This window comes from Diuraphis noxia, unplaced genomic scaffold (assembly GCF_037042655.1).
Source record: "Diuraphis noxia isolate RWA-SAM2 unplaced genomic scaffold, SU_Dnox_SAM2 contig0001, whole genome shotgun sequence".
Taxonomy (NCBI): Eukaryota; Metazoa; Arthropoda; class Insecta; order Hemiptera; family Aphididae; genus Diuraphis; species Diuraphis noxia.
Genome location: NW_028301711.1, coordinates 100,129,154 through 100,153,868, shown reverse-complemented (window position 1 = coordinate 100,153,868; position 24,715 = coordinate 100,129,154). Strand labels below are relative to the sequence as shown.

Genomic DNA, 24,715 nt, shown 5'->3' with positions numbered 1-24,715 from the left:
TTTGTAGTAAGGCCAATAATAGTTTTGGTATTTTTGATTAAGTTAAACTTGGTTAAACAATGATTCAATTGTTATACTTGTTAGTAACACTTGTTTATTCAAACATAACAATTATCTTTATCAAGCAACTTCATATAAGTCTGATGGTATTACAATTTATATAATCATATTGTTAAATAATTTCAAATACCTACCAGGCCACTGCCCACTGGAATATAAAGATCACCAAGTTGCTAAGTTGAATTGTTTTTAAATTCCCTTGACAATTGTCGAACAATTAATAACTAAAATACATTAATTGAATTATAAATAGTGTGTTAATGAGTCACTTTTCTTTAATATGCTTTCAATTAAATTATTTAAAATTGTTAAAAGACAAATGTTGATATAATGAATTTATAGTTTGAAAATTTCATGTTTATGAAAAATAAAAATAAAATTGTAACTTAATTTAAAACTATAGTAGGAAGTAGGTACAGTAAACACATAGGAGTAATTTATGAAGCGTAAAACACTCATTATTTCAATAAGTGTAAATGTTTTTAAAAATATAATTTTACATAGCTTCAAGTCGTTTACAAAACAACGTTTTTATTAAAAAATTATATTTTTAACATTTTTTTATCCCTATAATTTTTTAAGTATTTTACTTTTTAGAATGACAACATGTAGTTTTAATTTGATATTCCAAAACAGAATATTTTTCTAAGTAATTTGATATATAAAAATTGAATTTAGGGTAAATAGTTTACGAGATATAGGTATTTAAAGTTTAGATGAGTGGAGTAGAGTGGTACGGGGTTACCCCGCGACATATTTGTCCACTTCTCCGCTCATCAATACTTTAAATATTTATAACTCATAAACTACTTGCCCTTAATTCAATTTTTATGTATCGAAATACTTGGAAAAATATTCTGTTTTGTATTCAAAAAAGTAAAAAACTTAAAAAAATATAGGGATAAAAAAATGTTAAAAATATAATTTTTTAATAAAAACATGGTTTTGTAAACAACTTGAAGCTATGTAAAATTATATTTTCAAAAACATTTACACTTTTGGAAATAATGAGTGTTTTACGCTCCATGAATCACCCTGTATAATGAATTAAATGCACCAAACATTGTACAATTATAATTTATAACTATATAATTTGCATAATAATTATCTATCTTCTCAATATCATGAATGGAAATTAAATATTGATAAACATTAATCAGGTATGAAAATAGGCTGATCTTTTAGTTATGATTTTATGAAACACAAGATTAAAATATATACATATTTTTCAATATTCAAGAAGGACAAAAGTTTTAAGTTTGAAATATTTCATACTGATATCCTATTATCAATATGACATATCAAATTATTTATTTGAAGACCATCTATTTTACTACGAAAATCAAATATCCTAGAGAAATTTTTCAAATACAATTATAAAAACAAGTACAAAAATAATATTAAACAATTTGTATTACAAATAAAATACGACAATTTAGTAATTAACTAATTGAGTTAAGGTACTCAACATTTTAGGTTACAAACATAAATAAATATATATAATTAAAAAAATGTCAAATAAATTAGTTGTAGGAATTAATGAAGAAACTGAAATTAATTAGTCTGTACATAATCATAAATTAAGTAGCAAGTATACATAAAATAATATAGCATAACTATATTTCAAAAAATGGAATTTTCTTTGATTTCTTGTTTTTCTATAAAGTTCGAATTCATTTGTTTTCTTCTATTACTTTATAAATCAACCTTCTAACAGATTCTTGGTGTTTATGTAAATGTTTCATTATTTCATTAGAACTGGAAACAACATTAAAAAAATTAACAATACAATGTATTATAAAATATAATTTTTTTTTTGTGTGACTGCCTCATAAGATTAAAAAAAAGCCAAGTAAGTGGGTATTGATCTGCTGCACATTAGGTGTATAGAGATTCAGTGTTATGGATGTATTAAATTTTAGTTCAATGATATATATTCAACGATTCTGAAGGAAGATGGGCGACCATCTATAGTTATATGAAGTATATTTTATGATATTATTGTGATTAAAGTAATTATTTATTATGAGGTATTACAGATAGTATTACAGCAAGGTGAATTTATTGTCACTGAAAAAATTGCATTTGAAAATGTCATTATGTGTATAAAATATAATATACCTACTCTAAAAGTTATAGGTACCCATGAATAATATTTTTAAATTACAAAAAAAGAACTAAAACCATTATTCTTGGTTTTAATATGTAATTTCATCCAAATTTTAACTTAAAATGTCTGTAATTTTTAATATTTAGCTATAAAATTATACATTTTATAATTAATGTTCAATTAAAAATAATTGGAAAATGTTGGAGATTTTGTAAAATTTAGTCAAAATAATATGTTAAAAAATTTATAAATGTGTATGGATCTTAAATATTTATGAATTGCTATCATAACAACTTATGAGAAACCTTGATTAAATTGTCAAGCATTTTGACCAAATTTGATAAAATATTATTGAAATTTATAGAAAAAGACAAAAAAAACACTTAAAATCAAAATAGCTCAACAGGTAAAATTTTTTTGAAAATTGTATAATGTATAAAAAAAAGAATGATCAAATAAACATTTGATAAATATTTCAAATACTTATAAAGTACCTATATACATGCACAAAATAATTGTGACTAAGTATCTGTAATATTTTTGAGCTTCTTATAAAGGCACTAATGAAGAACTCCAATTAAAAATTTGAGTTTTTTTTACCAAGTGAAAAGTTTTTATTAAGAGGACGTGGCGTCGGCATTCGTGTCTCCGTCTTACAAACGCAGAATATAGCAAAAATTGTACTTGCATGGGACAACTGTTTATTAGCTTAAGAAAAAAAATTATTTTTTACTGTTTTATTTAACTATTAAAAATTATCGGTTTTTCACCTTCAAAAAAATAACAATGCTTTGACACAGATAAAGTTCTTACCTATCCATTGTGTAATTTTGATCATTTTATTATAAATACTGAGGAATAAAAGTTGTGACGAGCAAGTACAGTTTTTGGTATGTGACAACGCATGTGGGTGTTGAGTCCTCTTAAGAATTATTTAAAAAATTCTAAAAATTTTCAAGGCATTTTAGCTAGCTCAAAAAGAGTTTAAATATTTTGAAAATGTTTTAACATAAATATTTGGCTAAAATTGGGTCAGCAGTTATAAATTTTTAAGTTACCTCATAAAAAATAAAATCAAACTTTTCAAAAACTGGTTTTGAGTAAAAATAACTAATTTAGTTATGTTTTTCCTGACACTTAATTAGAGTAACAAATAAATTCACTTTAATATCAAAAAATATGCTGATGTTCAAAATCGGAGAATATTCCACCTCAAATAGTTCTACAGACAGCAAAAAAAAACCATGTACAAATACAATACATTCATTTACTTCGCTCAGAATCTAAAAATAAAATTATATTTATAAGTAAACTTACCATGTATTATTTATATTAATTTTTCTATTTTGTGTTTTCAAAAATAAAGTTACATTTTTTTTTTTAGAATCGTCCTGAAATAAAATAAAATTTAATAATTAAGTAAAACTAAGATTATTTAGAAATTTACGTCAGATATTGGTGGGTGAAACTGTGCTTCTAGTTCATGGTTCTCAACCATTTCAGCAAATGATTCACTTATTTCTCGTGGATAATTTAATGCATTGAATTTGTGCAAACTGCAATGCACTCCCTGAGCAGGATACATCCCAAATTGTGATGCCAAAAGTCTAACATTTTCTTTTGGTACTATTTCTATTGACCCATAATCAACATATAATAACTAAAAAAATAATGAAAAAGAGGTCAATTTTATATAAAAACAAATAATTATGTTTACTTTTCAACATAATGTGAAATTTACATAAAGTAATAAATATTTATTAATTAATTCCCTAAACTGAATATGCCATAAAAACAAAATATTAAATTATTTTAATAAACTACCAATTTCTGAAATGTATACAAATTAAAAGTCTATGTAAAATTGTATTATAAAATCCATAAAAAGTAGTATATTTAAATAAAATACAGTGTTTGCATACAAAATATTGATAAAGAGTAGTATACAAATTGACTAGTATTGACACAATAGTATCATTCATCATATTACTTATTGATATCAACCTTCTATTAATTAGTGTAACACTTAAATAATTAAATTATTGTAATCCTGAATTTTTCCATATATTTATTTATTGTTAAAAGTTCTACCAACAGTGGCAGTTTCTTTAAAAATATAAAAATTCATGAACAAACATTTTTACATAAAATTTATATTTTAAGAAAACTCCAAAAAACAAGACTAACTAGTCTAGCTCTATAAGTGTTTAAAAAATATTGTAAATATTATGATTACTAATTACAAGGCAACAAAATACCACAACCCCCTTCTACACTGAGAAAATTAATAATTGATACTGCATTTAATTCTTGAATAAAAAACAAATGAAATAGTTTATAAAAAAGGACACTAAATGATTAAAGATAAATATAACTAAATAAGCCAAAATAAGAATGATCTAAAATAACATATTATTCAGAACATTAAAGTAAACTCAATTTTATGTTAGTATTTTTCTAAATATATTTAAATTTAAGGAGGTCAGAGCCGATGCATATTTTAGAACAAAGACAAGTATTAATAGTTGGATTTATATATTTAATTTCTTTTATTTAGAAGTTTTTTATATATAAATAAATAGTATATCATGCAAGTCAGATCAAAGTTTGTATTCAAAATTATAATTATAGACGATAAAATATGCATTTGAATAATGCATAATATTTGTTGTTTTCCAACTTTTCTTTTTAGTACTATTTAAAGTAAAATGAAAGTTTAGATTTTGATCCAACCTGAAAAGTTTTTATCTTTTAGATAAAAAAAACTATTATAATTTGATATTTATCTTTCGGATAGCAAAACTATTATAATTTGATATATCAGTGAGGCATGAGATTTTCCCATGACATAGTTTTAGTTGATGTAATACACCTATTAACCCCCCCCCCCCCCTTAACCTGCCAAAAAAAATTGGTATCAAGCAATAGATTAATGGAAAAGTATTATAATCTAGGTAGTAATACAAAATAAAATATAATTTTCAAATTTTATAGAATTGCGGAAAAATGGAAGAACCGGTACCGATACCCTTTGAAATATTTCTAACCACTTACTTTAATTTTAGCAAACAAATATGGTTCAACACACATCCCCTAATTATTTTTAAATATTATATTTAATTAATTTAAATGTGCGTGTTATTGAATAATTGTATGAAGTTAACTAAATAGATATCTTACATATATTAACTTATAAACAAAAATACATTTTAAATTTTGAATTTATTTTAAGGTTCATATAAGCTATAAATCTATAATATGTTTAAAAATCTTAATTACTTGAACATTTTTATCATCAACAATTTTCATAACTGTAGCCCTGTGCCACAAGCCGGAATCTTCAAAACAAGAGGTACATGCCAAGTTTTGGAGAATTAGTTGTGGTAGAACTTTGTACTTTGTTTCATTTTTCTTGTAAAACAATCTATAATAATAAACAGGATACAAATTTAGTAAGTCAACAACGGAGTAGAAAATCAATGAAAGATAAAACCAACTGCAATGAGTCCATTAAACTATTCAGATTATTGACTTCTGCTGCTAATTGAATGTAAAATGAACTTGGGTTGTAAATTTCAGCAACAATGACATTTACAGACTTTTGAGGATCAAACTTAACTTTAGGATATTTAAATCTTCCATTGCAGATATCGTTGCCAGAATAATGCAATAAAAAATCAGGATTCTGTGTATAGCAAAACAATCCAGTAAATTTAATGTTTTTTTTTATTAATACAATATATGTCAAATATATTTCAATTTGTATTTTGAATCATTTTTTTCAAAACATTAAATTTATTGAAAATCAGATGATTTAAATTTTTAAGAAAATATAACACAATACAATCTGAATTTTCATTAAAAGGTACAAACTTTTTTAATACATACCGGTAACACAACAGAAATGTTATCATAGTCGTCAGTATGATCTATATTTTCTGAAAGTTCTTTATAGGCAAGATGATTTATTGTAAATAGCTCATTATTTTTAACTTCAACCATTTTGTCTAAAGATTCAAACATGTGCTTTTCAGAAGTATATCCATACTTTAATGGTTCATAAGCTCGGCCATATTCTGCCTAAAAAATAAAATACAACTAAAACAATAGTTTTAAAGAAAAATTATTTAATTTATTATATTACACAGTATAAAGTCAAAAGTTCATTCAATTTGACACCATTTCGATACTTATCAAAGAAATTTGAAAGATTATTCAATATAGTCTTCGGAATCTTCTTATAAAACAGCGATGGATCTGAAAATTATATAACATAATTTTTTAATTAAAAAATAATGTGAATTCATATTATGTACCATATAATTCAAAGGCAGCATTAATGTACTTTACATAAGGCAGTTAACCGACAAAATACTTTTAGTAAGAAGGTTTGTTGGTTGGTCGGTTAATAATAGATGAGATATTAATAACTTAACGTTTTAAACTGCTTTGTACTTTGTATAGTTATGATAATATAAAAACATAGGAGTTATGTTAAAACAATGATTTTTGTTTAAAAAAAATATATGTATATATAATATGTAGAATAGTGATAGAAATAAAATAAGAATAGTCAAAAGTCGAATGCTGATACATATACAATGGATACACTGCATTTTTAAATCGAATTATGAATTTTTTCCCAAGTAATAAATTAAAATAATAGATTCTAACAAAATTTAGTCAAAAATTAACATATCAATAAATTTTTGTTTAGTAAAGTGAATATATCTCATATTAGATCAGAAAGTTCTCAAGTATCCGAAAAACCAAGAAATAGTCAAGATTCTTATAAATATTATTATATTATATCTATTAAAATACTGTGTTTTCATTGTCATAAAAGTTTTATAACAAACACATCAGGTAATAAATAAAAAATTTTAGACCTTAAGTAAATTGGTATATAATTATTATTGAATACCGTCTGATAATCTTATCTAGATAATATATATAATTCTATGAAAACTAAAGATTAAAGATAACGTCCAAAGATTCTCAACATTTTATGCTAGAAGCATTATCAGAAAGTGTTAGTGAGGAAATATCATAGGAAATAAGGTTAGAATGTTTTCTGTTCAAATCATCACTATAAGTTACAGCAGATGTAATAAAAATTAATTAATTTAGTTTTGTGCTATAATATTGTTCTAATGATAATAATTTTAAAATGGTATAAAAGCCTTCACTGATATAGAAATGTTTGATGTATTTTGCAAGTGAATGTGATGAATTAAAATGGAATATTCAATAATTAGGCAGATGGAGCATGCAAAGTAAGTTATAAGGATCCCAAGTTTATAAATAACCTAAAACTACTATTATAACTTATAATATACTGGACAATAACTGACATAGAATACATTATTGGTGTCTTACACACAATTTAAATTAAGTTTCATTTCTTGAATTTAAGAATGAATGCTGTTGGAATTGTGAGCACCTACTCAACATATAAAGTGTCTTAGTGTCTAATATATTTTCCTAACACCTGTTGAACAGAATGACTGTTCCATTGAAAGTATATAAAATATAACTATAGCAATTATAAAAACATTGAAAAATATAAATGAAAAAAATCTATTTACATTTGTGTGAATTCAAAAACATTATCAAAAGGATTGAAATATTTTTTTTATTTTGAAATTACCTTATAGGCAATTTTTTTTCTCTCTTATTAGTGTAACCCTAAATATTTAATATGAAACAGATAAACATTAATAAGTGTAATATGATACATAAATACATTGGAGTATCCCAACACTGATTATTAGTTAATAGTTACCATATTTGATAATATAACATAAACACATTCATCATTACTAACCGTCCAAGTCATTTTCTAGTTCATTTCGTCTACAAGCTTCAAATAGAATACATTCATGGTTATCTTCAGTTACTTTTACATAAAAAACAGACGGTAACTTGTATGCCATATCTCTCATGCTGCTGAATCCATACTCAGAAAAACTAAAGTGACTATTATACTCACTCTATAAAAAATGTACCAAAAGATTAATTTTTGAATGTTTAAATATAATAAAGTAATTATAAAATCACAAAAAATACAAATTCAAGTACCCAGTTTAAAATATAAGTTTTAGCTAAAAATATAAATTTATATGAAATATTTAGCTAAAACTATTTATTACTATCGAAACTCCTAAAGAAAAGGAGTATTCTAATGGTAAACATAAAACAGCGCATAAGTAAACATATTTATTATAACACATTTATATATAAAAAAGGAGATATGATAGACTACCAACACTATAATGGAATATTCCTATTTAACACCACATCATATCAAGTTCTCTCAAATATAATCCTAAATAAACTTAAACTAGAAAGCCTTGATATAGAAGAGAATTTCCTAGTTGGTAATACTTTTTATTGGCCGACTGATATCAGTCGTCTTGAAAATCATTAATCATATTAATCAAAAAATTTAATACATACATAATGTCCAACAAAGTATTATAATTTGATTTATTGTTCAATTAAATGTTTTATTTTGAAAAACAAGTCATACTTAATAAATATTTTAAAATATTGAATCTAGTAGCATAAGATATCAATGGTGACATGGCAAAAGGGTTTAAGCGATACAATCTATTCTATTGGATGGAAAAATATATATTACATCCGCACTTTAAACTTCCGCACCTTACTTTAAAAAAGTTATTGCTAAAATAGAAAAAAAAAAAAATTAAATCACCTACAAAAGTTTTTGGGCTCTCCTGAAAACTATGAATTATGTCGCTTAGACCCTTTTGTCTTGTCACCATCGATATAAAAATAAATATTTATAATGTTGTTATTCAACTACTTTAAAGGTAAGTTATGATCAGTGATGTAGTCCTAAAAATTTTTATGGGTACACGCCTGAAACATTGTAAAATAAAACGTGGGGGGCTATGCCCCCCACACCCCCCTAATTAGTACTCGTTCATGTTTTCTACTATTGATTATAACATATTTGGTAAACAAAACCACAATTTTCATTTATAAATAGCATATTAAGCCATCGACCAACATAAAATTATGGTAGACAAAATACTCAGGGTAGATAGCATATTGAACAAGTATCCACTATTAACTTACCATAATAATACTAATGTGAAAAAGTACTAGGGACAAAACGTTTATATAGAATTGTAATGAATACTTGGAACAATAACTGATAACTGGACAAAACAACAATATTGTAAACGTTACCAAATGGTTTAAAAATAGATTTGTGTACAAAAGACCCTGTACAACACGATTTAAGATAGTACTAGTGTACTACCATAGCCGTGGTACAAGTAAACCATGGACTTTTATGATCTTTTCTTAGTCCGTGAAATAAACAAATTACGCTTATCTTTTTTTACTTATTAAATATCAAAATTTAATATATATATATATTATTTGATGGGTAACGTTAATTCATCTTATTTATGTTCCGTGTACCCGCGTACTACGATTTTCGTTAAAGGTACACGCATAATTATAAAATTAGGAGGTGGGTACACGCCGTGTACCCTCCACTACACCACTGGTTATGATCTATCAGGTTTTTTATGTAAACATTTTGTTTCTTAGTTATGACTGTAGCTTTTTGGGTTCTTTTCCGTAAAAAACAGTTTTTGCTATATTGCACATTTGTAAGATAGAGATAACATAATATGTAGGTGTGGTGACCTCATAATGTGACATCTCGTTTAAAACTCAAAATGTTAATTCATACTAGTAAAAATTATTTAATTTTTTTATCTAATATTAGGATAATTTAATTTGGTGCTATTGTTAATAGAGTTGTAAATGTTATGTGAGTGAATAAAAAAATCATTTCATCGAATACTTACACCATAAACATTCATAAAATCGCTACATAATATACCATCTTTATGTTTACTTAAAATTTGGCGCATTTTTACTTTCATTGTATCCAATACTGTATCAGCATCATATATTTCATACGAATTTACTGACTTTTCACATCTAAAATATAAAAATAAAATCAGAATAGAATAAATTAATTGAAAACATATTTTAGAAGATAGATATATAGTTATGATAAATTTTCTCATATGAACACATATTATTTCAAGGATATAGCAATATAAGTAATAATTTCATACGCAATACAGTAAGTAAATAAAGATTTGTGAATTTATTAAGCTTTAGTAAGTTACAGTAGACTTTTAATTAAAATTAAAAATAATAGTAGAATTTAAAAAAATCTTAAACAAAGTAAATTAACATAGCTCTAAAGTCATGATATAATAAATATATATTTTAATAACAAATTTAATTCATTTTTTTTTAGATATTCAACTAAGTTAATAAAATTTTGAAAAATTAATAAAGTTTTTTCCAAAATAAATTAGGGGTCATCAAATTTTCAACTTTTGGAACCTATTACTTAAAAAAATTTTGCAAGTCTTTGTATAATAAAAATATAAGGCGGGTTGATGATCCTTGTTTCAAATGAAAGTTTTACTAAATCTTAAGAGGAGCTTAATGGTCAATTTTTGCTATTAGTTTCAATAGTTAGTTTTTATATTAGTGAATTGACCTATTTTTAAACTTTTAGGTAAGAACATTACCTGTATAAAGCGTTGGAAATGCTTTGATATTTTTATTTTCAAGCTAAATACGAGTATGTAAAATATTACAAATTAAAAAAGCTCTTAACTTGCTTGAAAATGAAAATATTGAATAAATCCGATGCTTAAGCAAAAGTTTGATAATAAATAAGTTCACTCTAATATCATAACTAACAGCAGGCTAGATGGGCATTTTCTATGTCATAATGTTAAGACAGAGACAGTGGCGCCGAACCTAAAACCCAAGAGGGGCGACTGCCTCCCCTTTTTTACAGTGGGTGGAGTCGTAGGGGTCCGTGGGTACCCCAACAAACTATGAATTATGTTCCTAACTCCTAAGCTATTAAGATATATGGTTTTTATTTTGTAAACAGGGGCGGTGGTCCGTTTAAGTTTTTACTTGCCCCCCTTTTAAAATATAGTTTGGCGCCATTGGACAGAGACAACAAATACATGGGTAGCGTTCTCTTAAAAGATAATAAAGAATGTTATACTTACTCTAGTTGGCATGAATTATCTATTGTAATATCTTTAGATTTCTGATCATCATTTTTGTTTGATAAAAGTTCAGATATAATCTTACTCTGATTTATATTGTATTTTGAATTGGTAACAGCATCATTTTCAAATATAGCTTAAAATGTAAATAATAAATTAAATTTAAATATTTAAGTATTTTTAATTAATTTAAAAAATAATTATATGAATATTGGTTTAAGGATATAATAAAACTGCTGGAATAAAAAGAACCTAATAAAAATAAATAAATTATGTTATAAAAAATATTTCATTGGTTTATTATTATATTTTATAATATTGAAAGCCATAGGCGTGCACAGGTCTCTTTTTCAAAATTATTTTAAGCTTGTAAAATTCTAATAATATATATATTATATATACACAATACACAAATATTGAAATATCTACTGCTTAGCTAAAAAAATGTTGTAATACCATGACAAAATACAAAAAGAATGTATTTTGCAAATACATGGCAGTTGATAACTGATAACTGGATGTTTCAATTTTCCAGAGTTGATTTTTGCCCCTCAAAGAGCTTAAAGGTATGCAGTTGCATACCCTGCATACCCCCTGCGCACACCTATGAGGAAAGCATAGAAATTTAATTTAATGCAATTTAAGTTCAACTAACAACCAATATTTTAATTGTCAAAGACCATTATCCTAATAAACGAGAAAAAAGTAGGTACAAAATTCCACTTACATGCTTTTTTAAAGATTCTTCTAATAGTTACTTTAGGTTTGGATATTATTTGTTTTTCTAAACTTACAATACTGTTTGTAGAGCATTGATCTTCCAACTAAAAAGAAAGTTATTTTTATTATTTTTAATAGTATTAATATTCTAAAATTGATAATTAGTTACTTTAAACAAATCTGGATGCAGGCGAAAAAAGTCCATGCATGTTCCACATGAAAGAGTTTGAAATGGAAAGGTAAAACCGTATTTATTTTCAAAAATTTTTAACACCTTTTTTACAGTAATTGGTTGATCAGATCTTTCTATAATAGCGACAATGGCTTTTTTATAATCATCCTTTTGAGTTTTGGAAGAATCTGGAGTAACTAATAAATAAAAAGTTGATATTATATTAATTTAAGATGAAATTCAACAATAATCCAATTGTATATTATTAATAAAACTGATTTTAAAGCATATTAACATATAATGGATTAATAGTTTGGAATAAATTCCTTTAAGTTGAGATCAAATTTATCAAAAGAGTTCAATCTAGCTTTCTTGACCTTGTTGGATTTCTACTTAAACTTATCACCTCCAGTGCGATTACACACTAGTCATGAATACATTAAAACTCTGTTTACTTGAAAGTAGACGAGAAAGAGCTAACCAACTATTTTTGTTCAGCTTGCTTCACGGGAGGGTGAACGTACCTCAACTCTTAGAGCGCATTAGTCTACGTGTACCGAGTGACCAGATCACAAGAGCCATTCCTCTTCCCCACTTCCAGGTCCAACTTTCTGATAAACAATCTTTTAGTGAGAGCCATGCACTCGTCAAACAGTAATAATATTGATCTTTGGCCTTAATAAAACATGTTTTTTCTGTCTCTCTTATTATCTAACCCATGTATTACTGCTGTTATAACTAATTTTGCTTTATTATTTTTGTTTATTCCAACATAGAAAGCAGTTTGGCGTTTATTTATAAAAATAAAATAAAATAATAACAATATAATAGAAACAATCATCAATCATTATTAATCTATCATGAACAATGAACATATTAAATAAATTTATATAAAAATAATAATAATAATAATAATAATAATGAGTTCAAGACATGTAAATTTAAAGACAATTCTAGAAAACTGTAAATCAATTACTAGGTACTTACTTTTTATATCACAATTTGATTTTTGTCCTATTTTGAGCACAATCTATAAAATGGATACAAAATATATAAATAATAGCAATTTTTTTTTAAATTTTATAAATAAATATATTTAAAAACATTTTCAGTGGAAGTAAAATATGGTAAATAACAATATAGTTGAACAGTCGATGACTGTGGGTAGTGGTTATTATTTTTAAAATCTCACAATATAATTTAACTAAAACTACAATATAACAGAATTTCTTTGTTTCAATAATACCTTGTGGAACCAGTAACCATGTGATTCATGCATTAAAAAATATATACAAGTTGAATTTTTAAGTAATTTTTAAACTTTTTAAATTAGTGAAATACAAAACAAAAACATGACATGATTTTAAATTAAATAAATCCAGTTTAAAAAACTTAGTATGTGTCGTGAGTACGCGTGCTTGAAGTGAAACTTCATCATCTACACAAGATCAGTCAAACTCAAAATTTAGTGTTGGTTCTGTCACTCTACGATGAGTGGGTGCAAAAGTTTTCAAGGATTAAGCTGTTTGGGGGGTTACCAAAACCCTGAATTACTCGTGTTCAGAGATAATTCAAATCCAAAATATAGAATAACCCCACAAAGTTATAACAGAAAATCAGTGAGAAAACTAAGGGAACCACAATTATACTGGTTCACACAGACATTGTCTATGAACCAAACAGAAAAAATTTTAACTGCAGAAATAAGGTAACACGCAACTATGGATTAATATTCTCTCTTGATCATCTAGTTTCATTTTGTACCTTCTGTATAGAAATTTAACTTAGATAATTGAAATATGATTTCACAATTGAATTCATTATATATGTATACTTATTAATCATACATTAAAGAACCTACTAAATTCTAACAACTTAAAGAACTATTAACATATTTTAAACTCTATAATTAACTATAAATACAGCACTATGCAAGCAATAATTAAAAGATAATAAAAATAATAATCTTACTTTATTATGAAATGATTTAGTAGTTGAAGATATCAATGTGTTTTTATCACTATTTTGAGCTGTAACTGTACCATTGTTTTTTGACTTTGAATCATTCATATCTACACATAAATAATAAAACATAATTGTAATTGAGCACATTTAAATTTCTTACTAAGAATTTTAAATTAAAAAAAAAAAGCGGGTAAGTGGATGTCACTCTGCTGTATATTAGGTGGTGGGGTAGACCTCTGACTAGGGTAGGTTAGATTTGAATGCAATGATAGGTATCATTATATACGAAAAACGATTCTGAACGGAGATGATTTGTCAGTCTAGGATATATAATATATTATATTAAAATGTTGTCATATATTCTACTTTGAAACAAATATATTATTTTTCAACTAGGACGCATTTTGAATAAAGCATGGTTAATCAATTCTTCTAAAATCATTGCATGTAGTTATCATAATTCATAATACCTTATATTATCATACATATACATATACCTGATTTCATATAATTTTCGCGTTTTTGCCAGATTTCGTAAAAATTTGAACTACAAATGATAATAAAATAAAATTGTGCCTATGTATTCTTATAATTTTGTTATCACTATAAAAATAACTTACGAGGAACTTTATTTTTTATTTATGTATTAAACTTTCAAGTATTTTGATAGGGCCAAAAAAATTTTATCGACACTTCAAAAAATAATTTTCAGAAAAATTGAAAATTTCCGTTGTCTATAAATATCTCAAAAAATTTTGAAAATTAAATCATGTAAAGAAAATACCGATCTAAATAACTGGTAAAATTTTCAAGTATCTACGACTTATACTTTTTGAATAATAACAAATATTTAAAATTGTTTGAGGATAAATCGTTATCGTTACGCTATTTTGTAAAAGTTTAAAATTCAAACGCACATAACATTTTTCCTATAATGATGCTTCGAGTTTTCTCTATAGCTACTTGAAGGAAAACTTAGTGTTGTATTTTTAATCCTTAGTTATAAACACAAAAAATTTTATGATTTATCAACTTCAAAATTACTTGCAAATTTTCGCGTTTTCGACAGATTTCGTAAAATTTTGAACTGTAAACGCTAATAAAAAAAATTGTGACTAACGATTTTTAATTTTTTTTAGCTACAATAAGAACAACTCATAAGAAACCTTGTGTTAAATTTTCAAGTTTTTTTGGTCATCTAAAATTTTACCGATACTTCAAAAAAAAATTCTCATAAAAATCGAAAATTTCAGTGGTCTATAAATCCAAAATATTACACAATAATTTATAAAGAGCAGGTAAGTCGTGGATGTCACTCAGCTGTACAGTATAGGTACGTTACAAGTGGATTAACTACTGTAACGGATGGAATTAAATTTGAATTCCATGATATTATATCATTATATACGAAAAACGATTCTGAGCGGAAACGGTTCATCTGTCTAGGATATAACATTATAGATTATTAAAAATGTTTAAATCTTTGATTTAAAAGGAAATTTTTTTATGAATTTCTAGGATAAAATAATTTACGAATTTTCGTGATTTTTATGTATTTAGTCAAAATTTGAACTGTAAATGCTTATTAAAAAAATGTGTGACTATATTATATTTCTTTTATTTTTCAAATAATATTGTATAAATATTTTAGGAGCCTTGTATAAAATTTTCAAATCTTAGGTATAAAAAGAAAAACTTTTATGAATTTCTATCTAAGATAATTTGAACATTGCCATAATTTTTACGTATTTAGTCAAAATTTGAACTATAAACGCTTATAAAAAAAAATTGTGACTAACGATTTTTAATTTTTTTTAGCTACAATAATAACAACTCATAAGGAACCTTGTATTAAATTTTCAAGTTTTTTTGGTCATCCAAACCGACACTTCAAAAAAAAAAAATGATAAAAATCTGAAAAAATAAAAATTTGAAAATTAAACTGTATATATATAACATAGACACGACAGGCCACATATTTTTTTTTACAAATTAGATTTGTATTGACATTGACAGAATAATATTGTTTATTATATCACCAGTAACCTGTAAGCCCCACACTAGTAATTTATTGTTCAATAAAATATTTAATTAAGATATTATTTTATAAATAAGTTTATAAAATTATAGAAACATGTATAAATCTAAACACTCAAATCGCACAATAGCAGTTAATGGAAATAAGAATAATCCAAAAATTAGGCGTAAATATAACGTGTGATACTGTGCACTGTAGTATAGAAAATCTTAATTCCTTGTAACAAATAGTGTATAAATTCCAGTTCCCTCTCTATGACAATGAACATATAACATGAGCATGGGTTTGCATAATCAATATCAAAATATGTTATACAACAGCCCAACATACTAATATCAAGTACTAAGAGGATGTCGCACCTGCATGTGTTGTCTCCGTCTTACACACGTACTAAATAGCAATTTTTTTTCACTAGTTTAAATAGTGTGTTGTTATTTTTAATATTAGAGTGAATTGACCGACTATCAAATTTTTAGATAAGAACATTATCTGTGTTCTCTCGTTGGTTTTTTATGATATTTTAATTTTTATATAAGTTATGTGCATTTAAAAACAATCATACTTTTCAAAATTGAAACTCATTTAACAATTAAAATATCATAAAAACCAACAAGAGAACATAGTTAATTTTCTTACCTAAAAGTTCGATAATAGGTAATTCACTCTAATAATAAAATCAACAGCACACTAATGAAAATAATGAACAAAAATTTGTTATGTAGTATGTATATAAAACGGAGACAACACATGCAGGTGCGACATCCTCTTAATGAATTAAGAATAATAATATAAAATTATAGTGTAATAACTGACATTGTTTTACACTGAAAAATTTTTCTATACCTGGTTGTATCTAAGACAATGCAATCTTTAAAGAGCTTTCTTAATGAACATCAGTTAACCAAGCTCTAGATTTTGATTTGACAATCTTCATTCGAAAAAAAAAAAATATGCTACACTAATTTTATCAAAATATAAGTCATTGAATTTTCATCAAATATTGGTAAAAATACACTAAATATGCACAATAAAATAGAAAAACTAATAAATATGCCAAATAGTAAAAAGTCTCTAAATATGCAAAATAAAACTTTACACACTTCACCACGGTAACTTGAATTATATTACTATGTCACCTAGCATTAAATACAATTTAACAAGATTGATATGCAAATGCATGAATTCACGAGCTTTGATCATAACCAAGGGATTACTCGTGGCAAGGTTCAAAAGCAATTAATTACCTAGTAACATTGGGTTATTAACAGTGGTTAAGATATATAATATATTTATATATAATCTCATATTAATATGTATAATATATATTTTAAGTAAGTAAACCTACCATATACTTTAAGGTTTCCAAAACTTGAATCATCCATCTCATCATAGTCATCATCATTTAACTCACTATATGAAATTTCTTCGCTTTCATTAACAATACTACTTAGGTAATTCGAAGATGTCGGTATTGTGCACTTGCTTTTATTAGATGTTTTAGATGGAAATATTTCATGCGGAGAATCTTAAATTCAAACAAAAAATAAATAGTATTCATATTAAAAAAAATTATATCTTAACTACCAAAATATTTATATTTCATTTTTAAGCTCTATATTACAAAGAAAAATTTAACAGTTGATTTAGGTGAAAATAAACTTTTTAGAACAATACATAATAATAAACATATGTTGCAAATTAATAAAAAATACACGACAAAATAAATAGTCACTATCCATTCATGGATCTATCAACTGTCAAATTTTATTATTATTTATAGATCACAACTGGTTGAATGATTAAAGCAATTGAATCTTAGAAAGTAAGAAAATAATAATCAGACAGTAATAATTAATAAGTCAACACAACGTTACAAAATAATGTAAAAATATCATAAATTATAAGTTATATAAGATAAAATAAAGACTAATATAGTCATATTTCATTATGATTGTGATGAACTTATAATATATAATATAATATACTCTGTATTATTTTGATATTTACAACATTCAAACAGTCTTACTATATGTAAACAAGCTACAAGCTAATAAACATAAATGTATAAAATATATATTAAATATACTATTTAGATTATTACCTTTAAGGTGTACACCTCCTTTATCAATGTAGATAAAATATTTTAACATGTTTATGGATTCTTCGATATTAGTTGTACCCAATTTATTATAATCTGGATGATTTATTAGACAAGTCTTTAGTTTATTAATAGTTATCTTCTAAAAATCAATAAAAATAATAATAATGACCAATGTTGTGAATAAAACTATAACACTTACTTCTGAACCAGAAGTATTGCACAGATTTTCTATAAAACTTCTGAGGTTTGGTGTTACAGTACCAGGAGTTTTTGAGAGAGGTTTGATTTTAACATGATCATATCCACGAGCACTGTTATCATACCTATGAGAGCCATATTCATATCCTCGACTACTGTTATGAATGCTATTATCACATCTTGGAGCTGTATATTCATACATAGATGAGTTATTCTCAGTTATATGGGTATTGTAATTGTAATCACGAGATTTAAAATTGGAAGACTTATACATGTAATTATTACCACCTCTTCCAGAAGAATTATTTCTTCTGGAACGTTGTTTTTTAGATTTTTGATTAACCACAAGTTCTCTGAGGTGTGAAGTTTTTTCATCAACAATTAGTGTAACCAAAGAATTCATATTTGGGTTTGAAGGTATCTAAAATAAAATAATATCAACCTAAAAAACACATACTTAACGATATCCTTGGTTTTAATAATTAATAAAATATTTTATTAAAGCATATAATAAGCAAGTCTCAAAGTTGAAGTTAAAATTATAAAATAATTTGCTATAAGAATCTATGAGTGTCGTATTTAATAATTTAGTGCTCTCTAGCAACTAAAATTGCTATCCCTTTCTTACTCTCACAAGACAATATTAGAAATCATTGACAAAAGGAAAATCCTGTCGGCCATTTTTTAAACATAAAAGAACATTCTGATATTATCACAATATTTTGATGAATTAGTTATGCATGAAAAATAAATGAAACAGTTGAATGAATAAATCTTATCAGTCTATGGTTTATTAGTAATCTATGTACTACAGTACTAATAACCACATGACATTAAATAACAACATCACTATTTCAAGACCATTTAAATTATATATAAGATCATATTGCCAATCAAAATAGTAGAACATAAATTATTTGAATTTAATTTTTTCTCAAACAATTTTAATTCATAAAGATGACAACGAACCCACATGAGTTGAGTTTGTCATACTAAAGTACAACATATCAATTAATAGGCGTTCAAGCAGTTCCAATTGTGAATTGTAACTTTCAATAATAGAGCTGATTAATCTACTTTTAAAACTTAAAGATAAGACCATTATCTGTTTTTTACGTCCATTTTTTTAAAGTGAAATACGAGTATGTAAAATATCACAATTTAAAAATATTCATGCATAGCTTTAAAATTAAAATATAAAAAAACCTAATAATAACATTTTCAAGTTTGATAACTTTTATTGATAAGATTGAAAAACTTGTAAGGAATCTTGTATTAAATTTTTAAATCTTAGATTTAAAAAGAAAATTTTTTATGAATTTCTAGCTTAAAATAATTTGTGAATTTTCGTGATTTTTAAGTATTTTGTCAAAATTCAAACTTTGAATGCTTATAAAAAAATTGTGACTATGAATTTCTTTTATTTTTCAACTGCTATTATAACAATATGTTAAGAGCCTTGTATTAAATTTTCAAGTTTTTCTGCCTAACAAATAAATTTTTATCGATATTAATTTAAAAAAACTAATAATGATCGAAAATTTGAAATGCCTATGAATAGTTCAACTTAAGTCGAAATTTTTTGAAAATTGCATGGTGGATAGAATATACTTATATAAACATTACGTGAAAATTTCATATATCTATGGTCATTTGTTTTAAAGTTACATCGATTTTGTCGGAAAATGAGTGTGCGTAAAATTTCCCGTTTTTCCCTTAATTTTTAGTTTGTTTTTCTCGATTATTTAGAAAAGTATTAAGAATTTTTTACTTTTGACCCCCCAAAGTACCAACTAGATTCACTTTCTGATCGAACGAGGTACTGAAGTCAAAAATCAAAGCATTTTTACTGCCCCAAAACGTGATGACAGACACAAAAAAAATAAATAAAATAAAATAAACACACATCATGGTAAAATCAATACATTCATCGCTCCGCTCAGAATCTAAAAAACTAATAATAACATTTTCAAGTTTGATAACAAATGATAACCCACTGTAATATTGAAACTCACGACAATAAATTTGAGCTACCTATAATTGTTATGTTGTACTTTTGTAAAGACAAAACTAAACATGGGGCCATGTGAGAACAGCTTCCTGTCAACATATTTATTATGCATTAATCAAAGCTAGTTTTAATATTCCAAAAACTGTTCATGTTATAAATGGTTAAATAATAATCAAATTACACATAAAAATACAATTTTTATTGAAAAACAATTTTAGATGAAAAAAAACAAATATTCAAAGTACTTAAATATCAAACTCAAGTTTATTAAAATTAAAATCTAATCAGTCCTACAATTATGTCAGATAATCAGGACAGTTTTGTCCATAGTTTTGCATAGACCTTATACTAATAGACGGAGCATGCTGGTAGTTCCAGCGGTTAACATGAGTAACACTGATTCTATTGTTCCAGACTTCTACGCATGTGCATATACCATACCAGATTTTGCATGATTAAAAACAAAAACAGTATAATATGTAATGTAACTATGTTATTATTATATTATCACAATATATTTTTATATTATATTGGTTCATGAATATTTAATACATGTTTCAAACAAATTAAACAAATTGAATCACTGCACCACCTAACCATTTTGTTCTATTAGCAGTGGAGACCATTACCTAATATATCTATGACATATATATCATACATTTTTTTATATAAAGAGGGCCCACTGTAATATACTGTGTTTAGAATATACGTTTAATATGTAAAAATAAATGATTAAACATTTCAATATTTCATTACCTTTATATAGGATTTTAGGTGCTTTGATTTGCATCTGATGGATAATTTAAAATATAGTGGGGATGATGTGTCCATTGATGATAACAATGTAATAGTATATTTAAAATTCTTTAGCAGCACAGTCTACTTCTCTTCTAGTCAGGGATCGAAACCGTTTCATATTTTAACAGTTTCGGTTTCGGTTTTTGAGAACGGATTTCTAAATTTTCTGGTTTTGGTTTAGGTTTTAAGATCGGTTTTCAAACTTTTTGGTTTTTAGGTTTCAAAAAAGGTTTTTGAAAAAATTTATCGGTTTATGTTGTAAATGATAGCAATAAATACCCTTAAAAAAATGAACGAGCAAAATAATAATAATTTTCTATAAGCAATTTAAGTGAATTAAGATACCATCCTGTATAATAATTCTAGAGCAACTACCTAAAATGGCCGTGATAAACATATTAACAATTGTGTAGTAAAAAATGTAATTTATTAAATTCATTAACTGTAAAAAAAATATTTAAAACTCCAATATTATGCAAGTTAAAAAAATTTTCAACTAACTTTTAAAACATCATTCATATTTCCCAGCAACTCATAAATGGTTTTGTATCCCAAGTGCTTATAAGGTAAATTACAACCTTCATAATTTAAGTATTCATTTAATACTTGCAAGATTGTCAATTTACTTGGAGAACTAGTTAAAATACTCCGTATAACCATCTTTAAATCCTTCAAATCTGGTTGTTCCATGGTGAATAAATAAAATGCCTGCAAATTAATTAAGATATATAATATATTAGTTTTCTGATTTTCATCTCAAAATCAAACAATATTTTTATACTCACACATTTAAGAGGATGCCACACTCGCATGCGCTATCTTTATCTTACAAATGTTAAACATAGCAAAACATGTTTTGCGTGGAACAACTTTTCTACTCCAGTATTTATAATAGAATTATCAGAATTATTCTACAATGCACATGTAAGAACTTTTTCTGTTATCTATGTTGTAATATTGGTTTTTTTTTTTTTTTTTTTGTTTAATTATTAAAAATTATTGTTTTGTGCCATCAAAAATATAACGACGCTGAGACACAGATAAAGTTTTAACCTAAGTGCTGTGGATGGAATTATGATAATTCTACTATAAATACTGAGGGAGAAAAGTTGTAACTACAAGTAAAATTTTTACAGTGTTCTACGTTTCTAAGACAAGGACAACGCATGCGGGTGTGACATCTTCTTAAGTTATTATTAAATTAAAAATATTTATTATATTATAATATAAATATTCCCTGGGTGTATTGTTGGCATACAATGGGGTAACACAGTAAAATCTATTATCACATAATAATGGGGTATAAATTTACACGAGTATTTATTACTTTTCGTAAATTCTTTTTATTCTATTTTCGGATACTACATATTTTTCATGACGTTATTGCAGATACGCATACAGTATAAAAATAATACGATATATAATATATAAATATATTTACAATTCTGCTTATACGAGTCAGAGTTTTATCACTTCTATAGTTCAATAGTTGTTATACATACGAGTATACGACTATGTGACGAGTGTTCCAGTATTAGTGACCAGTGTCGTTTTGTGATAATAGTGTGTTAATTTTTATAGAGAATTAAATAAATACCTTTTAATATAAATATAAAATGTATTTTATACACAAATAATTATTTTTTATGTGAACTAAACTATCAAAGTTAATATATTTTTTTGAAAATTTTTAATACCAAGTATTGTAGTTTATATTAGTAATTAGTAATTACCTACATATTTAACACACTATAGGTTTTTATTAATATAATTGTTTCATTAATTAATTATAATTATAATTTTTTTTAGGAATGTACTTTTTTTTCTGAGTACTGATAATTTTAATTAACCCAATCATAGGCAAATTTTGATGAAAAATTGAGGCCCTAAAATAAATCTCTTCTTAGGCCTTTCATATCCCGGGCCGACACTGTGACATACAATGTTTAAAATATAAAGATTTTGATATTTATTTAGGTTATATTGTTATCAAATATAAAGAGATACCTATAGAATACGCGAGCAATACGATTTGCTTTAAATATGACTTAATTTGTCATTACGATTATTGGACAAATAAAAGTTTTGCGCATGCAGAAATTCAATGGTATTATGCCAATGTAACAAATGTTTAGTTAAAACAAATGTGAGAAAAAATGTCTGACATTAATTGATAAGCTATTGAATATTGAATATCAGATAAGTAATGAATTAATTGATATACAAGTATCGTACAAATATCAAACCTAACATTAATCAATAAACTAGTATTATATAATGTTGCACCTATTTGAATATTCCAACATAATATCTAATAACATATTAAATGCATTAAACATAATATCGGTGCATCCATTTTGTCTTCATTGTAATAATCATTATGATCTGGTACAAATGACAAAATGCTGAATTCGGTTAAAAAAAACAACACACAACGAACGTCGTGCACAGTGAACATTCTACGAAAATACTTAATATATAGTCACAAGCTTAAATAATACTTACGGGATGTAAGCTGCGATCATTGAGTAATAAAACTGAGGCTACGACACAGGTATGGGGTCTTCACTATTCACCGGGATGACCGGTAAGTGATGAAATATGACAAAACCATGGCCATGGTATTTTCAAAATCGGTTGAGCAGCTATATTAAAGGTGTTTATCCGTCAGTGATCGGCAAGGCGTGATGAAGTGACTAGTATTATAGCAGTATGTAGAAAGTGCCTACTGGTAAATTAATGATTAGGAGCAGAACAATTAGGAACGCCGAAACGAAACCTGCCAATAGCCATCAGCCATGTGGAATTAATCACTGACCGGCCGACTATAGGATTATAGGAATCGCTGTTATCAGATTTCTTCCCTATAATGCACGATCATGGTCGTAGCTTAAACATAGAGAGGCCGTTCCATCTGAATATTGAAGCGCAAAGTGGGTCTATTTTACAGTGTACATACTTCTGGAAAAAAGAATATTGTAAAATATTTGGATCCTCTATTATCGGTTACCTATACTGAAATATGCTATCAGTGTTAAATCATGATTCCTATGTGATAGTACCTATCAAGTATCAATTATGTCGCGGTTGTTTCCATAGAGTAATAGGTAATACGGGTCCGTGTCGTAACGACGAAAGTTATGATGGAAAAATTCCCAAAAAATATATCTTTTTCTTTAAAAAAAAATATTACACCTAAGGTAATTCCTGTATTTCCAAAAACAGAGAAGGCAGTTCAGTTTATTGAACGCGTCGAAGAGAAATCGATTAAAGTGGCTGGAGCAGTAGAAAAGGTTGATCATGTTGATCAATTAATCATTGATATACCAAAATCAGTTCAAAAAGAAGAAGATACAAAAATAGTTAAAGTACCATTGATAATCAATCCTCAGGAAGGGATGGAGATATCTACGGCTAAAGACTATGAAACTATACCGATCGATAAATTTG

The 24,715-nt window shown here is 25.7% G+C and overlaps 1 protein-coding gene across 4 annotated transcripts; it reads right to left on the bottom strand.

Moving 5' to 3' along the window:
• Nucleotides 1-1,455: 1,455 nt before the first annotated feature.
• On the bottom strand, nucleotides 1,456-24,157 carry LOC107172184 (uncharacterized). Of its 4 annotated transcripts, none has more exons than XM_089217382.1 (20): nucleotides 23,771-24,152; nucleotides 21,767-21,973; nucleotides 18,742-18,877; nucleotides 18,458-18,642; nucleotides 18,259-18,397; nucleotides 17,503-17,682; nucleotides 14,126-14,226; nucleotides 13,142-13,184; nucleotides 12,152-12,351; nucleotides 11,990-12,086; nucleotides 11,263-11,398; nucleotides 10,021-10,156; nucleotides 7,998-8,163; nucleotides 6,315-6,427; nucleotides 6,059-6,250; nucleotides 5,668-5,855; nucleotides 5,450-5,594; nucleotides 3,618-3,830; nucleotides 3,488-3,561; nucleotides 1,456-1,818 (listed from the first exon to the last, which is right to left on the bottom strand). In XM_089217382.1, exons 2-20 carry the CDS (start codon nucleotides 21,953-21,955, stop codon nucleotides 1,734-1,736), a joined length of 2,718 nt encoding a protein of 905 aa, XP_089073508.1. In that variant the 5' UTR covers nucleotides 21,956-21,973; nucleotides 23,771-24,152; the 3' UTR covers nucleotides 1,456-1,733. The 4 variants fall into 4 exon arrangements, with proteins under 4 accessions (XP_089073508.1, XP_089073513.1, XP_089073503.1 ...); XM_089217387.1 differs by having other exon boundaries at nucleotides 18,745-18,877; XM_089217377.1 differs by having other exon boundaries at nucleotides 18,458-18,877; nucleotides 23,771-24,157.
• Nucleotides 24,158-24,715: the final 558 nt, after the last annotated feature.

What these genes read in the sequence shown, in the direction of transcription:
- LOC107172184 (XM_089217377.1), bottom strand. Translation starts at nt 21,955, where the DNA reads ATGGAACAACCAGATTTGAAGGATTTAAAGATGGTTATACGGAGTATT. An exon ending in ATATGAATGATGTTTTAAAA is followed by an intron (nt 18,878 to 21,766) that starts GTTAGTTGAAAA and finishes ATTTTATTTTAG; the next exon opens with ATACCTTCAAACCCAAATAT. An exon ending in TGCATCCAGATTTGTTTAAA is followed by an intron (nt 12,087 to 12,151) that starts GTAACTAATTAT and finishes CTTTCTTTTTAG; the next exon opens with TTGGAAGATCAATGCTCTAC.